The following is an 18162-nucleotide window of genomic DNA, read 5'->3' as shown; positions in this document are numbered from 1 at the left end:
GTATTGCTGATTCCTTGAGGCCTCCCCTCATGACTCATTAGTTGTTCTTCTCTCTTTTCCTCAGCCACGTTATTTTCTATCATTTCATCTTCTATGTCACTAACTCTCTTCTGCCTCATTTACTCTGGTTGTTAAAGTCCCCATTTTCTACTGCATATCGGTTAAAACATTTTTTATTTCAGCCTGATTAGTTTTTAGCTATTTTATTTCTACATAAGGGATTCTCTAGTGTCTTTTATGCTTTTTTCAATCCCAGCTAGAATCCTTATAATGATTATTCTATATTCTACATCTGATGTTTGACTTATATCCATATTAATTAAATGTATGCCAGAGAGAACTACTTCTGATTCTTTCTTTTGTTGTGAAATTCTCCTTCTCGTCATTTTGTCCAGAGAAGAATACATGAACAAGAAAACAAAATCAAAAACATCAACTATGACCCCAGCAAAATGTACACTAAACAAACACAAAGAGATCAGTAACCAAAAAAGTGAAGGGGGTGGGTAGGAAAAAAGAATATAATCTAAAAGACACTAGATCCCAAAATTGAAAGGGAAGAAAAACATATATATACAAAAATAAAATTGAATACAGTGAGGGGAAGCCAAAAATGAAAAAAAAATGTATCAAATGTAAATGTAAAATGAAAATTTAAAAAATACTTAATAACAATGAGTTGATAAAATAAGAATCTTGTTGAAGAGAATAAATAGGAAAAAAGTAAGTAATTTAAATGAAAGACTCAAGAGTCATGAGGAAAAACCCTCAAGTTCTATATATTACTTTCCCCTACCACAAGCATTTTTCAGTTCTGTGTGATCCATAAGCTTGTTGTTAGTCTGATGTTCCTGCTGGTCTTCTGGGGGAGGGGTCCTCTAGGCTGATTCTCAGGTGTCTTTGCCCTGTGGAATGGCACTGCCTCTGGCCAGGGACCAGTCTCAGTGTAAGCTGCTTTGGCTGCTCTACATGCCTTTTGTTCCTGAAGCCTTTCTGCACCTCAGTAGAGGATGAGACTGAAAATGACAATGGCCCAGTCTCCAGTCCCGGAGCTCAAAGATGTCAGTCCCCACTCTTCAGTTCACCCTCAGGGAAAAGGAGTCAGTCACTTCTCTGTGAACCAAACTCCGCAGATTCCTTTAGTGTTCACCAGCCTGCTCCTCCAGGTGAGGGAGGGAGTGTTGTGGCAGTTGTCATGGCTGCTTTTGGGGCCTCCAGTCAGAGAGTGGTTTCCTGATCATGCCACTGTTCATGGTTTATGGTAACACCTAGCTGAAAGCCCACTCCTGGCTTGCTGATTGCCACTGATTTCCCCATTCCAATATGTGGGAACTCTACCACACTGATCCTCCCCTTCTCTTCCTGTGACTCCAGTTTCCTGAGACCACACTGTCCCACCTAGGATTCAGCCCTGTCTTGCCACTGGAAGGCTCCTCAGGCAGGGACATCCCTCACCAGAGCAGACTTCTAAAAGTTCTAATTATACAGACTCTGCTCTATCTCCTTTTGGTAACAGGCTTACAGAGGCTCCCTCTCCCCACAGCTTATCTTCCCATATATCCCCTCTGATTGAATTCTGCACAACTCCTACCTTGCATAAAAGTGGTCACACTTTGTAGAGTTGCAGCAGTTCCTTCTGTTGAGTCTGCAGATGTTCGGAATGATTTGATAACTATCTAACTGAACTCCAGGGACTAGATGAAACAACGGTCCCCTACTCTTCCACCATCTTCTCTCCTCTCTGACAGACTCTATTCTTAGACCGTTTTTTCCACATCACTACAGGAGCTAGGAACTGAACCAAGCTCCACTGACAGGAACAGGACAGTTAAGCCCCATGTCCCAGGTGGAACAGTAGGACCTAGGGAGATAAACAGAGGAAGTGAGATCTTCCATGGTGGCCTGAAGCCTTACACTGTGAAGCTCAGGAAGCACACAGTCCCCTGAGGTGGAGTGTGCTCCCCAAGATGCATCAGCATCTGCACAGTTCCAGGTGGGGCCCAGGCATCTGCAGGTGGAACAGCTCACAGCCCCACCAATGGTGTTGATCTTCCAGACACATCTGCATACGTTCACCCCTGCTCCCCTGCTTTTCCCAAAACAGATGAGATGCCCACCGACAGGCACAGTGTGAGGCACAGCTTTCTGTTCTCCTTCCCATCCAGGGTCCATGGTGTTGTGCCCTGCCCTCACCTGTGTCCACATTGCTCCCTCCCCTCAGGGCTGGGTCTTTCATTCCTGACTCTGCCTCCTGTCTTCCCCAGAACTCTCTCCTCTCCTCTCTCACAGGCTCCATGCCTCCCCTGGCCTGAGGCTGACTCCCTCCGTGTCAGTGGCCCTGATCAGGCGTAAGATCCCTGCTCTAGCGATGAGCTCATGTGTGAACCTGCCTCTTGGCATCAGCAGAAGCCAAGCCTGGGTCCCCAGCTGGTATATATACAGATATAAGCGACCATAGAAGCCTGATTCTGAGGATGCAACACGGGGACATGACTCCACCAAGGAAGACCAGACGGAGGGCCAAGACTAGACTGACCATTGCTGTGACACTGACTGTGGCAATGGGAGTACTTGGCAGTGACTTAGGTGACACAGAAGGATGGGGGATGTCCTCCACAGCCTGGTTCTCACTCTCCCCTGCCCTGCCCTCTGTGCAGCAGCTGGTCAGGCCTAAGAGCAGGTGTCCTCCCTGGTTCTGGCCTGGGCCCTGAAGGAGGGGAGACTCCCACAGGTTCTCTATCCTCACATCTGAGTTTACCCTACTGAGGAATGACAGAGTTGGGAGGCTCTTCGGACTATGCGTATATAGTCAAATAAAACAGTGGATAATACAGATTAAGGATGTTATTGTACATCGCATGGGCTCCAAGTATAATCACGGTTCACTCAGGAGGGAGAGAGCTGTCTCAGACAGCTCATTTCTGTGGAAATTCATCTTCTCTGTGGCTATGGGCAGCCTAGGTGGGCTCCAGGGGCTCTGGGTCTCCTCTGGTTCCCAGGTAAGGGTCCCCACATCATGAATGGCTGCCTCTGGGATCCTGAAGAAGGGAAAAAGCCCCTGTTGCCCCAGGCCCATCCCACCTTAAGTTTTATAGAAATTGTGGAGCAAGTGCAGATACAACCTTTGGGCCCACCTGGGGACTTTCTGCTGGCACCAGTATCCTCCCACTGCCCCAAGACATCTGTACTAAGCACATCTGACCCTTAGCTGACATCGGACCCACATGGACTCACTCCCACCCCTCTGTGACCCTGTGTTTTGGCCACAGCTGCATTAGAGCCTCACCTGTAGCTCTGAAGGGAAAGAACATCTACAACACATGAATGGATTTTTTACATAAATGGAATTAATCTTCCTGACTCTTTGACTTGTGGTTTTAAAACTGATTTCTAGAACAGTTCTTTGAGGTCAAAAAAAGAGATAAGGAATTTATTAAGAAGGAAGAGCAAAAGCTTCCCCTATCTCTGTCCTGGTTTGTGTCAAAGGGATACCTACCTAGGCGGAGAGACAGGTCATAAAATTATTTTCCCACACAAATTATGGCAAGTGTAATTGGCATCTTTTGTCTAAAAATTACTTCTTGACTTGATGAACTAGAATGACAAGCTTTGGTGAGACTCTTTGTGACAGAAATCATATTTCCAGGGATTTTTTTCAGGTTAAATGATCATAAAAATGTCTCTCACCTGGCAGAACTAAGAGCAAGAAGTTGTTTCCTTCAGGACCTGGAACATTCTTGCTGAGGTTGGCCCACATCCCCTCTCAGTCTGAGCAGCCTTCCTCACCTGGTGCAGGGGATTTCTGCTGCCTTGCACCAGCCAGCTTCTGCTCTTCTCTCTTCTTACTCCAGGAACCAGGGACCTGAGCTCCTCTCCTAGCCTCCCTTCCCTGTCAGGTACACTCCTCCCTCATGTTCCTCCTCAGCTCAGCCAATCTATGAAGTGAATGTTATGGAAAGCAGTGACAGATAATCCACATGGAACAAGACAAGGAGACAGATCCAGAGGCATCTGTCATCCAGAGACAGATCCTGGTCTCCCTGTGGCTTTAGGTGGGTCATGGGGGAGGGGAGGAATAATCGCCACTGCCTTGAGGGCCTCACCCCCAGGAGTACTAAGGAGATCAAAGACACACAGAAGGAGACATCTGTGTCAACCCTGTCCCCACCCCAGTAGCTTCCTCTTGGAGGCCACTCTCTGTGTCCAGCAGTGGCCAAGAAACCCTGACTTATTACCTGGAAATTGCCTTTTACCACAACTGATACATCTCTCTGTGCCCAGAATGATTATCTGAGGAGAAAACTCCATACTGACCCTGAACTGGGTTGGAATTTCAGGTCCCTCAGCTTTGTCCTGTTCTTTGAGATCCTCTATCCTCCCCACCCCACCGAAGGGCAAAACTGGGTGCACAGGTCTCTTCCTAACCTGAGCAGTGCCGGAGTTACCTGTTCAATAGGGACCGTGTCTTGATCATGCAGAGTGCCCAGAATAGAATGGGTGCCAGACATAGCAGCAATGTCCACAATAGCTAAACTGTGGAAAAAGCCGAGATTCCCTTCAACCAACAAATGGATAAAGATGATATGGTTCCTATATACAATGGAGTATTACTGTGATGTCAGAAAGGATGAATACCTACCGTTTCCAGCAACAGGGGTGGAACTGGAAGGGATTATGTTAAATGAAATAAATCAAGCAGAGAAAGACTATTATAATATGGATTCACTCGTATGTAGAACATAGAGAATAGCACTGAAAATCATAGGGCAATGAAGGAAAAACTGAACAGAGAGAAATCAGAGAGTGAGACAAACCATGAGGGGCTCTTGACTCCGGGAATCAAACTGAGAATTAAAGAAGGGATGGGGGTAGGGGGAGGGGATAAGAAGGTGATGGATATTAAGGAGGGTATGTGTTACAATGAGCACTAGGTGTTACAAACAATAAATCCTTAAATATTACACCAAAAACTAATGATGTACTATATGTTGGGTAACTGAACATTTTTTAAAAATATAATGTGTGTTCAGGGAACACACGATGAGTAGGGCCCAGACCAAGAACAAGCCTGACTCTTACTGTCAGGTGTGGGACAACAGTCTTGATGCTCACAGGGACACAGACAGGGAATTGGGACACAAACCCCTTCCCTCTCTGTGTCACACTCTCCTCCAGCCCCAGGAGGCCTGTAAGCAGAGCAGTAAGCAGATGAGACTGTGGTACCCACACATGTGATCCCCAGGGTTCCCTCTCCTCAACTCTCTAGGCAGGCTCTGTACAGGGAAGTTCATGAGTGAATTGGGGCCTGACAGGACTAGGTTGCCCTGCTTGTCTGTATAGGTATGAATCAGGGATAAGAGGGCCTGGGTAGATAGAAAGACAGAGACTTTCATTTCCATATTGTGGTCACTGGGCTATACTTTTACCCAATTGCCCAGGATTTGAACCCAGCAATTCCCAGCTCAGCTGAACTCCTGAAAACCTGGTCCACGGCAGCTGGGATTCTGAGTGGAGCACAAGGGCAGTGGACACTGTGAGGTCACCTACATCCCCTCTTCTGAGATCACTCACCCACCCACCCCTGTGGTGGAGCTCGTCACAAGGAGGTGCTATACTTCAACAATCTGCCTCCCCAAGTTTCTGCTTGTTTTCAGAGAAGTTCAAATGAATGACGGCCTTAGTCCAAGATCTATGAGCTTGCCCAGGTCCAGATATCCTGAAAAGTCCCAGATTTATAGCTGCTTACAGGAGGGAGACCTCACCTGATATCTCACTGTGGGTCTCTTCTCCTTTTGCCCAGTCTCACCTCCCCAGACACTTCCAGATTTCCTGCACATGCACTTCTCCTTCTCAGAGTCTGCTTCCAGGAACCCAGTCCTGGAAGGCAGTCATCTCCAACAGGGTCCTCAGAGACATGAGGAGGCCAAAGTGTCCCTACAAAGCTGGGGTTTCTCAACTAATCACCAATGTGCTTGTCCAATCCCCAGACAGATCAGATTGTTCCTTGTATTTTTATACACTGAAAGAAGATCCAGACACACTAGGTATTCTGAGTTCTGACAGATAGTTGAAGAGTCACATCCATCTTGATGGTGTAAGGGGGATGATGGGGTAGTAGCTGCTGCCAACACAGTGGCCAGAAGAAACACAACCATGGGGGTGAGACAAACAATAGATCCTTCTTCACTTCCACCCCATATCTGTACAGGAATCTCCAATTATCCCTAGTCTTCCCAGACATATGAACAGACAAAAATTCTGTGAAACATAGCTCAGCCTGTCAACAGTGATACTTAATAAGACACCACAGTCCCCCCTCATCCACATGAAATCTTACAAGTTCCCCATTAACCTAAACACCAAGTAAAGAGAATGTGGGCAGCCATGTTTCCATCTAACATGATAAAACTCTCCAGGAAATAATTACAAACACGCTCACCCTTTCCCCACAAGATGATATAAAATACATCTTTGTCTCCTAATGATCTTTATTTTTTGTCCCAACTGATTTGATATCCTACAACTTCAATATTGAGATATAGCATTCACTATTGGTAACAACGCTATGTTAGATGATAATGGGATGAAACATGAGAACAAAACAGAAACACATGATGAATATATGTCCAAATATATTCATGTCAACATAAAGAAGACACATGCTACTTTTATCTGGCTCATTCTGCAACTACAGTGCAGTCAGTGTGGTGTCTATAATTACCTTCTTCACTGCTCACTCCATATTCCCCTTCCCTCAGTAAATACCTGAGCTTGTCCTGATCTTCACCAGTTACAACCACCAAACCTTCGTTCTGGAAGAAAAGTCCATTATCTGACCTTGCTGCATTGGGTTGTGGGGAATTGAGAACTGTAATCACAGTCCTGGGGTATGCTATGGGATCTCCTAAATCCCTATATTCCTGCTTACCCCGATTGTCTTGTAGACACACAATTGTTACATGATAGTCATCATGACACTCCTAGCAGTGCCCCTAGTTTGAGTCCCTGCCAGGTGGAGTCAGAAGGACCCATGACACACTCTTCACCACCAGAGCAGGGCAGTCACACCCATCCCTCCCGCCTTGGTCAGGCTCTGCTCAAAAGATCCCAGGGTCTGAATCCAGCACACGTGAGCTCCACTCCTGGACTCACCTCATTGTCCTCTGTTTTCTTGAGAAACTAGCCTTTCTGGGTACTCACTTCACCTACTGTGAAATGGGGAAATTTCTACTGATGTGAGAAACACTCTTCATCAAATTAATGTCATAAAACATTGAAGAGTTTAACTTATTAGGCAAATGCAGACAGGTCTCAGTGAGTTACCCTTGGTGTTGGAGTCTCCTGTCTGCCTATGTGGGCACACAAGGAAAATTTTCAGCTACACTGTGACTTGCATCACATGCAATTTTACCCAAGTCCAAATTAGCAGATTCCCAATTGTACCAAACTAGTTTAAAATCCTCCCACACCAATCCCCACGGGATGTGAGTTGTAATAAAACTAATAGTAGCAAAAATGGCAGTAATTAGAGTAAATTTTTGCCTGTTCAACTGAACTGAGCACCAGAAGCATCACCTGTCCCTCTGATGACCCAACTGCAGAGATATGGATGCAGGAAGCATCGGTCCTGATTCCTAAATAGACAGGAACCTGGCGGCCATGAGTCATCATACAGGATTGTCTGCACACTTCCCCTTTTCAAATGCACTACACTGTACCCTGCACTCTCCTTTCTGAAACAAGACAGTGGGCTCTCCAGGGCATTACAACCCTGGGACAAATATAGGAATCACACTTGCCCAGCCTCCTGCACCTTGTATGTGACCTTCTGTGTTGGGCTAAGGACGGCAGAGGGGCAGCTGCCTATGGAAGCCTGGAAACCCTGGTCCACATCCTTTCTCAGGTGACAGGTGCTGTGGGGTGACCTTCAGGAGAAAAGCTCCTGGTCTGAGTTCTCCTCTACCAGCAGGGGGCAGCAGAGCTGCATCATGAGGAGCAGGACCGAGGCTGGGGCTGCCGGGGCCATTCTCACAGAGACACCAGGCCTGGGGGTCAGCGGGTTGTCTGAGGTTCAGTCCTCAGAGGCTGTTAGGATGATCCATCCTCACTCCTCAGGCTGAAAGGACCATCCTCTCAGAGTCAGACACACAGTGTCACCCAGGACACTGACAAGAGTCCTGAAACGGTGATCACCTCACCTGGGAAATTCAGGTCCTCTCCCTGTCCACCAGTGTCCCCAGGGACTGACTCCCCTCTGATGGGCACATCCAGAGACATCTGATGACTCACACTCTGCCTCTCCTTCTCCAACTCCACCCCAACTCAGACCTGGGGCTGCAGCTCCTTTGTTCAAGACCATCTCAGGAGGCAGGAGGAAGAGAACTTGTGGTCCCCGTTCTCTGGAAGGAGCATCCACAGCCTCCTTGTGAGACTGTCTCCAGAGTGACATGATTCTCATGCCTGCAGGGACCATGGCTCAGGCCCTGGAGCTCACAAAATATGGGAACATGTGATCGTGTGGATCCTCACAAGATCACAGTCCTTGAAGTTGTTTCTCATGGATTCAGGCCCTTTTAATATGTTCCCATGAAACACTGATGAAAAAATTAAAAGGAAACAAATAGTTGACAATGCCAATTGCTGGTCTGCTGTGGGATGGGGGCTGTCATAGAAACAGCAGCATGATGTGTGAAAAGACTAGAAATCCTGATGAATCTCCGGCAGCAGGTGGTTGTTTAACAGGTAAGCACCCACTTTTGTAAGTGATGAACAAACCTCAGAGTGACAGTTCCCCATTCTGACGACATGCCAAAGATGGGATCATGGTGTCTGTGGGGATGCAGAGAGGCCCTGAAGCAGGGGGAGGAAGGTAAGGAAGCCACAGGACCACCTTTCCCTGAATCAGGTGTTGTCTGCATGTCCCAGAGGAACCAGATAAGCCCCATGACTAGGCTCTTTCAAGGCCCTGAGGCAGCCCCAGACAGACCCCAGGCAGGTGGGATCCCAGCAGGAGCCTTAGGTTATAGGACAGACTCCGTACTGCTTGTAGGACTTGAGGTAGGCCTCTGGGGAGGAGAATCAGACACTCTAGGAGAGGAAAGCACCTGGATGAGGCCCCTCCCTTGCTGCTGTGATAACAGAAAATAAAGCAACTGGAAGGAGCCCAGCCATGCTGGTGTTGTGGGGAAATCAGACTTCTTATGTGTGACTACATTAGTTTGTTAGGGCTGAGAGAACAGAGCCCCACAAACTTGGTGGAAGGAGCTGAGAACAGAAATGTATTTTCTCACAGCTCTGGAGATCAGCAGTCTGAGACCAAGGGACTGGCAGATTTGTTTTTTTTTTTTTGTAGGCTGTGAAGGAGAATCAGTTTCATCCTTCTCTTACAGCTCCTGGTGGTTCTCTGGCAATTTTTGGCATTCCTGGGCTTGTAGATTCCTGCTCTAACTTTACAGGGTGGTCTTCCTTGTCAGAATCTTTCTCCAAATTTTCCGTTTCATAAGGAAACCAGTCCAATTGGATTAGGGCCCAGCCTACTCCAGTGCAACCTCATCTTAATTTAACGAATTACATCTGCAAAGATCCTATCCTGAAATCAGGGTCCAGTGAGAGATGCTGGAGGTTAGGACTCAAACATACATTTGATCCCCCTAGAGGAATCAGTGTGAGGAGCCCCAGTCTCTCTGCCTGAACCTCTCTTCCCTCAGTGCCACCAGCCCAACCCTGAGGCCCATTAGCCCTCCCCTACCCACCCAGGCCTCTGTGCTACACTCTGTGGTCAGGTCAGAGGACACACACTGACTGGCAACCTATGTAATTCAGGTTTGTAGTATCTGCAGAACTAGGTTCTCCCTCCCAGAACTAGGACATCACAGGTAGGACCAACTCTCGTGAGACGATGGGGATGACATGGCACATATCACAGGGTCTAAAGAAGCAGGAAGTAGTTCTGCTCTAGTTCTGCTGGAACATCCTGTGATGTCTCTGTTGGAGAACCAGGACCATGTCCCTGGGCCCATGACCCAGTGAGGAGGATGGCAGCCTGAGAGGATGTGCCTCTTGTGAACTGTGCAAGGGATAGTGCCTCTGGAAGTCTGTGTGTGTGTGTGTGTGTGTGTGTGTGTGTGTGTGAGAGAGAGAGAGAGAGAGAGAGATATTTTGGAGTTGCCAGGAAATTGTGCCAATTTTAAATGTCCAAACCCAAGACTTATGTTTCCATAATTTCCACCCATCCTCTAAACTCCAGTGACTTGACTTTATAATATGTTTAAGGATAAATGATATTGGGATGCCTAGGTGGCTCAGTTGGTTAAGCGGCTGCCTTCGGCTCAGGTTGTGATCCCAGTGTCCTGGGATCAAGTCCCACATTGGGCTCCTTGCTCAGCAGGGAGCCTGCTTCTCCCTCTGCCTCTGCCTGCCACTCTGTCTGCCTGTGCTCTCTCTCTCTCTCTCTCTCTCTCTCTGACAAATAAATAAATTTAAAAAATGTTTTTTAAAAAAAGATAAAGGATATTAAAAGGAGCAGGAGGAGGAAAGATTTATATGTGCTTACCACATGATTCCAAGCACTTCCCACTTATTAAATTGTTTAATCATGAATATGCTACAAAAAAGCATTCTGATTATCACACCAATTCACAGATGCAGAAGCTGAGGCAGGTAGGATATGTAACTTGCCTGAGGTCAAAGCTAGAAAGTGGCCAAACAAGCAGCAAACCAAAGTCTTCTGACCCCAAAATCCCTGGTTTCCATCACCAACCTATGGACTTCTGTGCTTTCAGGCTAAGAAATGGCCCCTTCTTAATGCTCCAGAAAGTTTTGTCTCCTTTTTCAAAAGCAAGTGACAGCCACTGGGACTTTGCAGAGCAGCCCATCCAACAGAAATAAAATTCCAACCACATTCATAATTTAAAATTTTCTAGTAGCCACATTTTAAAAACGAGAAGAAATGAGCAGAACTTGTTTTCATAGTACACTTTGTTTAGATCAGTTTCTTGAAAATATTATCACATCGATATGAATTACATATAAAAATATTTTTTTACCTTAACTTTTATGCTATGTCTTTGAAATCTGCTGGGTGCCCCAGAACGACAACACTTCTCTATTGGGACTACCCACATTTGATGGTACACAGGTTTTCATGCCTTGTAGGAGCCATGGACAGAGCAAGTTAAATGCATAAGGTTTCGTTAGGGTAACTGTCCCTCCAGTATAGACTCACAGCCAACAGGGTGGTTTTCCTTGGGAAACACAGACAGCAACACCATGAAGATCTGAGCACTCTTCAGAACAGAACCTGGGAGGACATAGACTGGAATAAAGGAGAGAGAATGAAGACCAGAAGGTCTCAGTAGGCTTGGGATTAGGGGAGAGGGAGGATGGTGAGGGGTCAGATTCAAAGGGCAGGCTCTGGGATGTCTCCTGGGTTGGAAACTTGACTTATTCATCACTGTCTCGGCAAAGGAGAATGATTAATTTTATCATTTAATGTCTCAGCATTAGATTCTTCATTTAACAGACTGGAGGAAAATTGTGCCTTGAGCATAGGGCAACTATTTTTATTATGACTCTGGAAACTGTACACATTCACCAAAGGTTTAGCACCTACTGAGGGCTCAGAAGTAGTCATTTTGTTAAACTACCACTACATGTAGTGTGACATTCATCCCAGGGGGGCCGGGGGGCACTGTGGGTCTTGGTTTGAGACCCCAGTAAGTTCAAATCCCCTGGTCCGTGCTCAAGTGCAAAGGGTATGACTGATGGCTCCTTTGAGGAAAACTTGTGTTGTGCAGAATCAACTCTCCATTCTAGAAATGCACACCTGCTCTTCTTCTGACCTAAGGAAATTACCATGAGGCACTTAAGCTCAGGGCTTAGACAAAAGCTTCCACAGACCTACTGAAGAATGGAAAGTAGATTTGCATCTGATGCCCCTCCTTCCTTGAGCTGCAAAAACAGAGGATAAGATGGGAGTTTGGAGAGTTCAGTCCCAGCAGGAGATTCAGAGCAGACTTCTACGAAGTTCTCCCCACCATGGACTGGGTTCCCTTCTACATCCTGCCCTTCATTTTCTCTACAGGTCTGGGTTCCACCTCCTTAGCATTTCCTTCCAGACACAATCTCCAGGGGCTACTGTCCAGTGTCTGGTACATTCAGCATCATTCTTGTGTTTTGTTTCCAGGTTTCTGTGCTCTGCCTGTGCTGACTCAGCCTCCATCGGCAAATGCCTCTCTGGGAGCCTCAGTCAAGCTTACATGCACCCTCAGCAGGGAGCACAGCAATTACTTTGTTTGCTGGTATCAACAGGAACCAGGGAAGGCCCCTCGGTATGTGATGAAGGTTAATAGTGATGGAAGCCACAGCAAGGGGGACGGGATCCCCAGTCGCTTCTCAGGATCCAGCTCTGGGGTTGACCGCTATTTAACTATCTCCAACATCCAGTTGGAGGATGAAGCTGAGTATTACTGTGGTGAGAGCCACACAATCGATGGCCAACACGGTTAAGCCACAGTGATACACACAAAGGGGAAGTGAGGCTAAAACCTCCCACTCTCTCTCTCCTCTTCCCCATGGGGATTCAGGGGGAGCGGCTGTATGCCCCTCTCCAGGGCCCTGAGAACTTTGCCTCTCCCTGGAAACCCTCTCACTCTGACCAAATACCAAAACAACATTACAGAGAGACTGATACAGGGAGTAACTAAGGTCATTTTGACAACAGAACATTCTCTTTCGTTTGCCAGACTTCTGGGAAAGATCGGATCAGCCCAGACAAGAAGATGACCCTGAAACAGAAACTGGTCTGAGAAGACAGCATGAGCCATCAGACCCTGTGCATCCATGATGGGTCTCTGCTCAGGGAATGGACAGAGATCTCAGGGTTCTGCAGCTTACCAAGGAGGTTGGTTGAGTGAATACCATCACGATAATTTCATCATGAAGCATAACAGGACTCTTGCCAGTGTTGAATGTTTTAAAGGAAACATTTGGTCCCCAAGGGAGGTATGGCAGAAAGTCTTAAAACCATGGTAGGTGCGGAGCTGGGATCTAGTAGGAAAACAGTGTGCATGTTAGAATGTTTATGATGGGACCAACATGGAGCATGGCCTCAGTTTCTCCATCAGTAATGATTCTTAACGTTTGGTCCACATGCTGTTATAGGCCTTTTTCAGGTTCTGCCCAGGAACACATCTACTGGTACAACAGCAGGGCATGGTGAAAGGGGTGCACGAAAGTGATAAATATATGATTAACCTGAATCTCAATCCTATGAGTGATCTATATCAAATGCATATGATGGCAGAGGGGCAAGCTTACTGGACATGTTGATCTCCACAGTTTTTCTGGTATTTGAAAAGCAGCATCTTTCACACAAACCCACACTCTTGTGTTAACGTTGAGCATCTGTATTGATCAAGGTAACCCTGGTCCCTGTAGACCTGAGCACGGTTGAGAGGAATTGTGATGCTGGATCCCAGAAACTCTGGCCTGGTCCCCTTAGTTAGTGATGCAGCTCTGAGATGGAAAATCCAGGATCTGCCCATAGCCTGGAAAACTCCCAAGTGGGTAGGAGGAAAGAAGGTGACTATTCCTCTAGAGACAGACTAGGCAGGGGTACAGGAGGAGCAGGAGGAGAGGAGACCACAGGTCTCAGTCCTTCAGGGACTTCTTTCAAGTACATGCTGGGCTGAGTCACAGGGAATCACAGGCACACCCTACACACTCCAGTAAAGGATTGTTCTCTACCAAGGTTTTGCAGAGATTGTGTCCCAAAAGAGGACTCCCCCAGGTCCCTCTAGTGGGGATTTTCCTCCACCACATACATTGTGGGAAAGACATTCCAGAGGATGGTAGGGAAATAATATCCAAACCCACACCAAATCATCCCACCTCCAAGCCCACTTGGGACCTCCTGGTGTTTATAGCTTGGAAGAAAATAACCCAGTAGCCTTGGACAGAGAGACAGATGGACAAACAATGGATGTGATGACGGTGAATGGAAAAGAGAGGCAGATAAAGAGCATTTCCTTGTGTGCTGAGATGGTAACCAACCAATGAGGGAGTGACAACTACAAAGCATTGGCTAAAGGAGTCAAATGATTCCAGTAGTGGCAATTACTTTTTGTCACGTTTATAACAGGATCAGGGTCTCAGTAAGAGACCACTGGTCAGCTCCCGTCCTGTAGATGTGAGTAATGAAAATGTCAAGAGTGACTATCTCCTCCTGCATTGTTCCCTGTCAATAGCTTTTGGCTTCACTGATTGCCAGGTGATCCTGAGGCCAGGAATGAAAATTTTTGTCAAAAGTTCTTATGTAGTTTGTGGCCTTAGCAGAGTCTCCATAATAGAATCCTTTAGTCCCATTGTCTCCTTGGGGGAATCTCTTGGGCCTGATAAGCAACTTATTATTTAATACAGGGAGCACCTGAAACAGGTGATAAGATCTAGCCAAGAGAGATGGAAGTGATGCCACTAACACTGTGAGGAGAGCCCAAGCAGGCTAAGCCAGGAGTGAGAGTATGTTCAAAGAGATCTCCTTACGCCACTCCCCCCTCCTCATTCTGCATCTCCCTTCCTTCTTCCCTTCCTTCCCCTCGCCCCACCCACTTCTCACTAGTTAACCAATGTTCTCACTTTCAATATCTTTCCCTGGAGACATCTGGAATACCCCCCATGAGTCATATTCTACTCAATTCTTTATCTTCCCCTGTGTGTTCCTTTTTCATGTATTCTATCATATACAGATGCAAGATGTATCATCTTGATTCTTAAATACACAGGAATCTGGTGCCTGTGGGACATCAGGATTGTCTCAGCATAGACCCTTTTCAAATGCACTACATTGTACCCTGCACTCTCCTTTCTGAAAGAAGATAGCGGGTTAGGCCAGGGCATTTCAACCCTGGGACAAGTACAGGGATCGTACCTGCCCTGCTTCCTGCACCATGTATGTGACCTGTCTGAGCTGGGCTGGGTTGGGCTGGGCAGGGCAGGGGGCGCAGTTGCCTGTGGGAGGCTGGAAACCCTGGTCCACACCCTTTCCCGGGTGACTGGTGCTGTTGGGTGACCTGCAAGGGGAAATCTCCTGGACTGAATCCTCCTCAGCAGGAGCAGCAAGACAGAGATTGGGGCTGCCAAAGAGGAGCCTCACAAGGACACCAGGCCCGGGTGTCAGCAGGGGTCCAGGGTTCAGTCCCCAGAGACTGTCACGATGATCCACTCTATCTTCTCAGGCTGCAGGGACCTTATTCTGAGAGTCACACACAGAGAATATTGAAGGGAGGCCTGACACACTGGGTGAGAAATGCAGGTCCTCTCAATGTCCATCAGTGTTCCCAGGCACTGACTCCTCTGTGCTGGGGATATCCATGGACGCCCTGACCACTCACACTCAGCTTATCTTTCCTTCCTCCAGGCTGCAGCTCCTTGCTCAGGAAGAGCTGAGGGAGGGAGAGCAGGGACCACTGAGCCCCTGGTCCCTGGAAGGGACATCAGCAACATCCTTGTGAGACTGTCTCCAGAGGGGAATGAATGCTCCCTGCTCAGGCCACAGCTCTAGTCCCTGGGTTATCCTGGTTCAGTGACAGGATCAGCTCCCTGCAGGGACACTGTCTCAAGCCCAGAGCTCATGCCATGTGGGATCCTGTGACCTTGGGGACCAGAAAGCTTCCAACGATTTGCCATGCTTTTTACATGTTTACATGAAACACTGATGAAAAAAATTATGGTGGCCAATTTCTGCTCTCTTGTGGGATGAGGGCTGTCACAGGAATGAAAATAGCCTGTGTCAATACATGAGACATTGTGAGGACTCTCCAACAGCTGCTGGTTGGTTAACAAGTCGACTCCCAGGTAGAAAGTTGTGCACAAACCTCAGAATGAGATAGTTTCCTAATGGAACCAGAGTGCAGTGTGGGACAGACAGGGTACCTGAGACAGGAAGAGGTGGGCAATGAGGCTACAGGAGCAACGTTCCCTGAATCAGGGGTTGTCTTCCTCTCAGAGAGCCCAGCTCACCCCATGGCCAGGCTCCTGCAAGGTCCTGAGCCAGCCCAGCACAGACCCCAGGCACAGAGGTTTCAGACAGAGTCAGTGTCAGGTCCCAGGAATCTGACTATTGAAGCCAGACCTTGGAAACCAAGGTTGATTTTCTCACCAGAAAGCTCCATGAAGAAAACCAGGGGTTCTGTCTTCCTCCTCAATCACCTGCTCCCATCTCACAAGCAACTAATCCACATAGAGACCCACAGAGAAATTTATTTGCATAAATGTTAACAATCACTGCCTCATGGGCCTGGAGGGAATGAGAGGAGCCTGGGTGAGCCTGCCCTGCTCTGGGGTCTCTGGAGGCAGAGCTCTGGGCATCTCCACCAGGGCCTGGACCCTTTCCCTGCTCCCCATCATCACTCTCTGCACAGGTGCACCCCAGGCCCTGCACACAAGCTCATCCTGCACAGAGCCTGAGCTGGGCCTGCCCCAAACCCTGAGCTCAGCACCAACACTGACTCAGTATTGGGTCCCTGGGAATGAGCCCCTGGACCTCACACCAACCCCTCCTCTTCTGTCTTTTCAGGTTCCATGGTCTCCAGTGGGCTGACTGAGCCGCCCTCTGTGTTGCTGACCCAGGGACAGACGGCTACAATCACCTGCTCTGGAGATGTACTGGGGAAAAGATATGCATATTGGTACCAGCAGAAGCCAAGACAAGCTCTTGTGCTTGTGATTACTAAAAATAATGAGCGACCCTCAAGGATCTCTGACTGGTTCTCAGCCTCTACCTCAGGAAATTTTACCATCAGTGGGTCCCTGGCCGAGGACGAGGTTGACTATTTCTATCAGTCTTATGACAGCAGTGGTAATGCTCACAGTGACACAGGCAGGTGGGGAAGTGAGACACAAGCCCCTTCCTTGTCTGTGTCACACTCTCCTCCAGCCCCAGGAGGACCATGGATAAGCACTGAGCAGGTCTGGCCCAGGGCCCCAGGTCTGAGGCCCCCAGAGCTCCTACCCCACTCTGCTCAGGTAGCCCTGCACCCATTGGGCCAGAAGACCGTTCACCTGAGTGCACCAGGCTACACTGCTCTCTGGGCCTCTCTGTGAATGTGGGACAGATGTCTTCAGTGGAAGAAAGACAGAGGGAGTCTTGTCCAGGAGAGCATTTAGCTGATAGCACTAGGCTACACTGGTCTCTTTGCTTGTGTGTGAATGTGGGACAGAGGGCTTTGGTAGAGGAAAGACAGAGGGAGCCCTTTTGTCCAGTGCTCATGATCTCTGTATTTTCCTCGTGCTATGGGCCACACTTCACAAAATGGACCAGGATTAGAGTCCAGATATCCCAGAGAAGCTGAGTTCCTAAAGCTACAATGCCATCCATGGGGGCCACCTCCACCTGAGTGGAGAGGTTGGGTACAGTAGACAGAGGGGTCACCCACATTGCCTCCTCTGGGCTCACACACCCACCCACTACTGCCTAGAGCCACTGACAGCTCACAGGGGGTCTCCTCACTGGGAATTTCTGGCTGCTTCAGAAATCTGCCTCCCCATGTTATGTCCCTTCTCAGAGAGGTTCAGTTGAATGATCACCTCAGGCCAACATCCCAAGGTCATGCCTCAGGTTCAGATGTCCCAAACAGTCCCAGCTTTAGAGCTCCCTGCAGGATGGAGGCCTCACCTGATGGCTCATTGTGGGTCCCTTCTCCTTCTATCTGGGCTGAGATCCCCAACTCTTTCCAGAGTTCCTGCTCATGCACTTCTTCTCAGCGTCTGCTCCCAAGAACCCAATCGAGGAAGGCCAGAATCACTAACAGGGTCCTCAGGGACCCAAGAAGGCCACTGTGTACCCACAAAGATGGTGTTTCTCCCCCAAATCACCAGTGTACTTGTCCAATCCCTAGACAGATCAGATTGTTCCTTGTATTTTTATACACTGAAAAAAGATCCAGACATACTAAGTGTTCTGAGTTCTGATAGATAGTTGGAGAGTTACATCCTTCTTGACAGTGAATGGGGGAAAATGGGATGGGTCAGTTGCCACTGCCTACAAAGTGGCCACAAGAAACACAATAACCATGGGAATAAGACACAGAATGGGTCCTTCCTCACTTCAACCCTCCAAATCTTGGGCAGGAATCTCTCTTTACATCCATCCAGATACATGGACAG

At 47.9% G+C, this 18162-nt stretch overlaps 1 protein-coding gene and 1 gene segment (V, D, J or C); both read left to right on the top strand.

The window, feature by feature from the left end:
• LOC116878497 (immunoglobulin lambda-1 light chain-like) overlaps nucleotides 1–18162 on the top strand; it is a 115419-nt gene that overhangs the window by 19694 nt on the left and 77563 nt on the right. Inside the window, exon 3 of one of the 38 annotated variants that reach the window (XM_032876052.1) lies at nucleotides 10206–10211. The exons of 35 other annotated variants lie outside the window; for them this stretch is intronic. In XM_032876052.1, coding sequence (XP_032731943.1) covers nucleotides 10206–10211 — 6 coding nt within the window. Of the gene's footprint in view, nucleotides 1–6572; nucleotides 6580–10205; nucleotides 10212–14040; nucleotides 14048–18162 lie in introns of all 38 variants that reach the window. 2 more of the 38 variants (XM_032876092.1, XM_032876093.1) reach the window with 2 other exon arrangements.
• LOC116878498 lies at nucleotides 11975–12507 on the top strand. The segment is given in 2 exon segments: nucleotides 11975–12082; nucleotides 12185–12507. Coding segments are annotated over 2 exon segments (369 nt in total).

Source organism: Lontra canadensis, unplaced genomic scaffold (assembly GCF_010015895.1).
Source record: "Lontra canadensis isolate GAN:19392208 unplaced genomic scaffold, GSC_riverotter_1.0 scaffold57, whole genome shotgun sequence".
In the NCBI taxonomy this organism is placed as follows: Eukaryota; Metazoa; Chordata; class Mammalia; order Carnivora; family Mustelidae; genus Lontra; species Lontra canadensis.
The sequence above is the reverse complement of the archived record's forward strand: the minus strand, read 5'-3'. Positions and strand labels throughout refer to the sequence as shown.